General features: G+C 35.8%; 1 protein-coding gene across 2 annotated transcripts; it reads right to left on the reverse strand.

The window, feature by feature from the left end:
* Positions 1-375: 375 nt before the first annotated feature.
* Positions 376-4,219, reverse strand: LOC114728015 (light-inducible protein CPRF2). 2 transcript variants are annotated; one of them, XM_028914825.1, is made up of 6 exons: positions 3,755-4,219; positions 2,618-2,714; positions 2,017-2,245; positions 1,591-1,666; positions 1,363-1,488; positions 376-1,133 (listed from the first exon to the last, which is right to left on the reverse strand). In XM_028914825.1, exons 1-6 carry the CDS (start codon positions 4,151-4,153, stop codon positions 741-743), a joined length of 1,320 nt encoding a protein of 439 aa, XP_028770658.1. In that variant the 5' UTR covers positions 4,154-4,219; the 3' UTR covers positions 376-740. The 2 variants fall into 2 exon arrangements, with proteins under 2 accessions (XP_028770658.1, XP_028770657.1); XM_028914824.1 differs by having other exon boundaries at positions 2,618-2,720; positions 3,755-4,218.
* Between the last annotated feature and the right edge of the window lie 1,241 nt (positions 4,220-5,460).

Here is a 5,460-nt window from a genome sequence, read left to right on the forward strand (position 1 = left end):
CCCCGTTATAAGGCTATAGTTTCTCTTCATGCGTTGAGATGTATTAGTCGATGTCGACCGGAGAGTTCAGTGGCTCTCCTTCATACGTTATTACGTTAGCTTTCCCAGCTTTGACTTTTGGTACCATGGGCCTCACGCTATTCCTCTAGCTGCACATTTCTTTTAGCATTTATAATTCATCGTTTTCTTTCAAAACTAAATAGGGGGAAAAAAACATTTCAATCTGAGACATAAAACAAAGGTAAAGCTTTCTCTTCAGCCCAAAGGGTAATAATTATCATGATAACAACAATGAACCAAGCTTGAGTTTTGTTAAATTTAATTTAATCAAATAAAGTTAACCCATGTATGACTAAGCGGTGGGTGGTGTCAAAATTAAAAAAATAGCTAATCCGACTTTTTCCTATTTAGATCTTACCGTGCGAAGATTGAACGTCACCATACCACATATGAACAGGACAGAGATATTTTATACTACTCCCTGCAGCCTTAGTGACTGCAATAATTCGACCTCAAATCCCGAAGATATGAACAACCAATATATCACTATTCCTTCTTTGACTCCAAATTTAACTACATCAGTCTTGCGTCCAGCCCTAAATCAGATCATCTATCAGCTGTATATATGGTCTGGATCCCACAGGACTACGTCCAGAACAACAGACTGATATGGTCAAAGATGAACGGCTCTGCCTCCAAATTATAAGGTGTTTCGGAATAATTTCTCAAACAATAATTGGCTAATGATCTCCGCTGGAAGAATGTCCAGATGAATCCGCACCACCACAAATTCTCTTCTGCAGATGTTCTAAGCTGGCCACCCTCTGAAGTGAAGTTGTTTGTCCCATCTTGTTCCCAGTTACCACAGCTGCTCCGCTCTGCTGAACATTTTCATTTGAACAAACATCCCCTAATCCATTGTTTGCCCTCAGATCATGACCGGACAAAGGATTATCTGTAGGTTGATAAAAGTGATGGATCGGATCATCTTGCATGGGAACAGCAGCATCTGCTGACGTGTCTGGAGGGCTTCCATCAAATGAAGAGATTCCCATTGATGATATCTCGGACATGGCATGAAACATTGGGTTCAATCCAGTAATTCTTTTGACAGTCTCTTCAGCCATCTTCACCTGATAAAAGGAGGGCATGGAAGGAAATGAAAAATGTCCATGTGAAATAGACATGAACCAATTTCCCTCTCTATTTAGCCATGTTTCTGTCGACTATGAAGGAAATCATCCTAATTAACTCCAATTTCAGCTTGCCAGGCCAACCATAACATGGGTACTAAATTAACAAGAACTAGTAGCCTTTACTATATAACTGGAATTAATCATAAACAGCAAGCAAGGATTTTACCTTTGCTCTTAATGTTTCAATGTCAGCTTTTAACACTCTGTTGTCAACACCAGACTCATTGAACTTATGGCTTACATCAGTGAGACGCTTTAACAAGGATGAATTTTCAACTCTTAATTGAGAAACCTACAGATGAAGTATTAGTTTAGTAAGTATACTAAACCTTTGGGAGAACTAACAGGAAGAGGGGTTGCAGAGAAGGTCAACTCGAAAGGAGAATATATGCACCTGTGTCTCAAGCTCAGTTAAATGAGCCTGCTTTCTCCTTCTTGAACGTCTAGCAGATTCCCTATTAGAAAGCATCCTGAAAGATACATGTCACTAGGCAATTGATTAAACAAAGCAGAAGTTGTCTGAGTTGGACCTGACTTACAATTAACAGAGACAGAAAACAATCTGTTTTTAAAGATATTTCCAGATCCTTGAGGCTTAACTTTTGTCCAATTACGGGATAATTTCCTAGGGGCCTAACCATTTTAAGAATGATGATACTTGCATAACTTTTTCTTCACAAACTGCTGATGTCCCTATGAACGTTATACCGCAAAAAAAAAAAAAAAAAAAGTCAGGCCATTTAACTCGTGAGTGTACATACACACAACAAGCACTGACATTTCCTACACTTTAACTCTCAGTAAATTCCAAAACCATTACCTCCTTACTCGTTTTACATCAGCAGGGTCCATATTTTCAGTCATCTCCATTTCTCCGTCAATGTCATCGTCATCTGACAGGTCCCTTGATGATCCGCTTGTTGTTGGCTTGTTTGCAACAGCTGGCTTCTTTTGAATCACGGGTAAGGAAGGAATTCCAACTGGTGCTTTGGTATCTTTATCCAGTAATTTAGATGGATCACTTCCAGACGAACCAGATATGCCAGATCCTAAAATATAAAGATAGGCAGCAAAGACATGATTCAAACAGTATTGCCCACATTTGGACTTTGGAGAGACAATATTCAACCTCTTAATGCTGACCCCGCAAAAACCAGGAAGATCAATAAATAAATTTAAAAAAAAAAAAAAGAAAGGAGGACGAACATAAAATTATAGCTGAGCAGTGCGTTTACACTACCCATGTACCATTCATATAACCATCTCTTTTAAATTCTGCATTTCCCGACTCTTCTCTACTCAGCCAAGTATAAACACGATGTTATTTTTATGAATATAATTTAATTTATAAATCTTCAATGATTCATTCATATGTTTATAAACTTCCGTAAACACATCCACATACATTTACCAAATCAAACCTTTAAAAGTAGCCCGAGCTCCAACTTGACAAGAATCAGAAGCCTGTGATCCGCTGTCAACAAAAGTAGCTGAATCTTGAGCTTTGATTAAAGATCCCTGTTGCTGTGAGTAGAAGAAAACATTAGATTCTGACCCTATCATCAAAGGAAGAGAGCAAGACAGGGGGAGAGTAGAGGAAGTAATGAAATTTTAAGTAAAATTTATAAATTAGACACAATAAAGATACTTTTTTTTTTTTACTGCTAGACAGATGCAAACTTGGAGATGAGACAACCACAGAAAGACACACAGTAGCAAACGTAAAATGTAGAGGAAAAACACACGAAATCACCATCAATTTCTATGACTGGAATGCAGAAGTCTAAAATCAAAATAAACAAAGTAGTCAAAAAGTGATTCTCAAACAAAAGTACTAGCACCAAAAGAAAACCAAACATCTTGCATGGGTTGCAATATAGATGAAAGGAACACAGGAATTTCCTTTACTCGTGCAAAAAGAATTATGCGCTTCATATCCAGAGCATGTGGAAGGGGGGAAAGTTAACAAAAAGATGATGTAAAGTTGACAAATATCTATTGCCTAGTAAAGGAATTGCAGTCACCTTTCGCTTCGAGGTACACCAACTGGAAAGCAAAAGTATACTTTTATTGATTTAGGGAAAAATCATGACAATCATAAATGTGTTCGAAGTTAAAGTTGTGTAGCCGTACGCAACTCCACTAATTTCCCTAGTTCAGGAATGTTAATCCTAAAATCAAACTGAAGATACCAAAAACCTATGATTGGACTGAAAGATTGGCATTCCCATTCTCCAGTATTTCGTTATTTAGAACCGATACAGCAAAATTACTAATTGCAGCCACACAAAAATAAACAGCAGCGAGACGGTCAGCCGTTTCAAGTTAAAATCGCCCAAATAGGTTAAAGTAAGAAATATTTCCATCCGATTTTTGGATATAGCATCTATCCTAACACAACAACACAAAGACGACGATAGATAAAGGGGGAAAGTCATCAAACAAATCAGATCCAATAAAATCGCCTTATTTTCAACCGCCGCAGATTATCCAATTGGTTTCTCGAATGCTTCCTGCGATCTACCTAAGATTACAAAAGAGGGAAGGGGAATAATTACCCGAGACAATGCGACCGCGGCACAGGCGAGATTGAGTTTGTTCTTGAGGTAAGCCTGGTAGTCATCGGAATTAACGGGAATGTTGGGAATAGACGGAGGGGTAGAAGGCACATTGGCCTGGACGGGACCATCGTTCTGGAGCCGCGAGACCCCCGTATTCAGAGCGGGATCCTGTTTGGGTTGATCCTTGATGTGAAGCGGACGGTCGTCGTTAGGGTGAGGAGGGAGGGAGGAAGAAGCCGTAGAGGTCGGGGAGGACACGGAAGCTTCCTGAAGGAAGCGCTGGAAGGCCCACTCGGAGGCGCTGCGGTTCATCTGGGAGGGTTCATGGGTTCCGGTGGACGTCGGCGGTGACCAGAACTGGTCGGAGATTTCATCCACTGAAAACACCCTATCCATATTATTCCCCACCTTTGCTTCTCTTTCTATTGCGCGCCGGCCGTGATGCTACTATTTGCAATAGTGAGGAGTGAGAGCTCATCATTCATTGTATTATACGGGCACATCGGTCAAGCGAAGACTTAAATGGGACACAAGATGTTGTATAAACACGCTTTACTTACCTATTATAACTTTTAAATAATTAATTTATAAATAATTAAAAAAATTAGTTACAATTAATTTAAAATAAAATTTTGTTTTCAGATATGCAGTCATAATAAATGAAAAAGAAGGTATGAAGAAATATAGTAAGAGAGAAATAATTAAGGACACCATTAAAAAAATATTAAATATTAAGACAAATCCAAATTAAAATTTATAAAATAAACTACATCTTTTTTTAAATTTAAAGTTCATAAAAAGGACCGAAAGTAGTAACATTTTTTAATTTTATCTCTAAAAAATACAATAAAAAAATTAAGTGTGAAAAAAATGAATCACATGTTTTTTCAATACTTTTTTCTAATAGGGACAAGTATACAAATTTTTATTAATTTAATATATTTATTGATATGGAATACAAATGGAACAGAGTGGTATTTAGGCTTTAAAAGAAATTTAAAAGTGTATTTAAAAGAATTTTAAAACTAATAATACAAAACTAATGAAGCACACAAAAATAATAAATAAATTATAACTTGGTATGGCTGGCATAATTTAATTATTTATCATTTCTCTTACATTGGAAATATTTGATTAAAAAAATCTATAAAAAAATGACTATTGAATTTTAAAATTTTAAATTAGGAATTACTATAAAAATATGTTGTCATTTGTTTTTTGAATATAATCATTTTCTTTACGAATATAATAACTACTACTGATTTGAAATTTTAAAATTCAATAATCACTTTTTCAGGATTTTCTCAAAAAAAAAAAAAAAGGTTTTCCCGGTAGACAAGTTTTCATTGTCAAATCCATGGAATGTAGTTGCAGCATGCATACCCCTCCAAATAACTGAGAAATATAAGCTTTTATATACTACCTCCTAATTATAAACTAGCTGACTAATTTTAAAAGATTAAGTAAATAAGTTAAGTTAGTTGTTTGTAATAAATAGGTGTTGTATTTTCTAAAATATTCTTGTTAATCAAATGTCTTGACTAGAATTACCATTATCAGAAGAATTATTTTAAAAAAATACATAAATATTAAAAATAAGATAGATTGGGGTCCTATATTTAAGGCCAAAATAAAAGTCAAACGAGGTCTTATATTAAAAACTGGAGATAATATTTATTTTGGGAGTGGTTTTAGGCTTTTAA

The sequence above is a fragment of the Neltuma alba genome, unplaced genomic scaffold (assembly GCF_004799145.2).
Source record: "Neltuma alba isolate B1F8T4 unplaced genomic scaffold, ASM479914v2 tig00012518_pilon, whole genome shotgun sequence".
NCBI classification, from domain to species: domain Eukaryota; kingdom Viridiplantae; phylum Streptophyta; class Magnoliopsida; order Fabales; family Fabaceae; genus Neltuma; species Neltuma alba.

What these genes read in the sequence shown, in the direction of transcription:
- LOC114728015 (XM_028914824.1), bottom strand. Translation starts at nt 4,153, where the DNA reads ATGGATAGGGTGTTTTCAGTGGATGAAATCTCCGACCAGTTCTGGTCA. An exon ending in CCGCGGTCGCATTGTCTCGG is followed by an intron (nt 2,721 to 3,754) that starts GTAATTATTCCC and finishes TTCTACTCACAG; the next exon opens with CAACAGGGATCTTTAATCAA. An exon ending in TTGAAACATTAAGAGCAAAG is followed by an intron (nt 1,134 to 1,362) that starts GTAAAATCCTTG and finishes TCCTTTTATCAG; the next exon opens with GTGAAGATGGCTGAAGAGAC.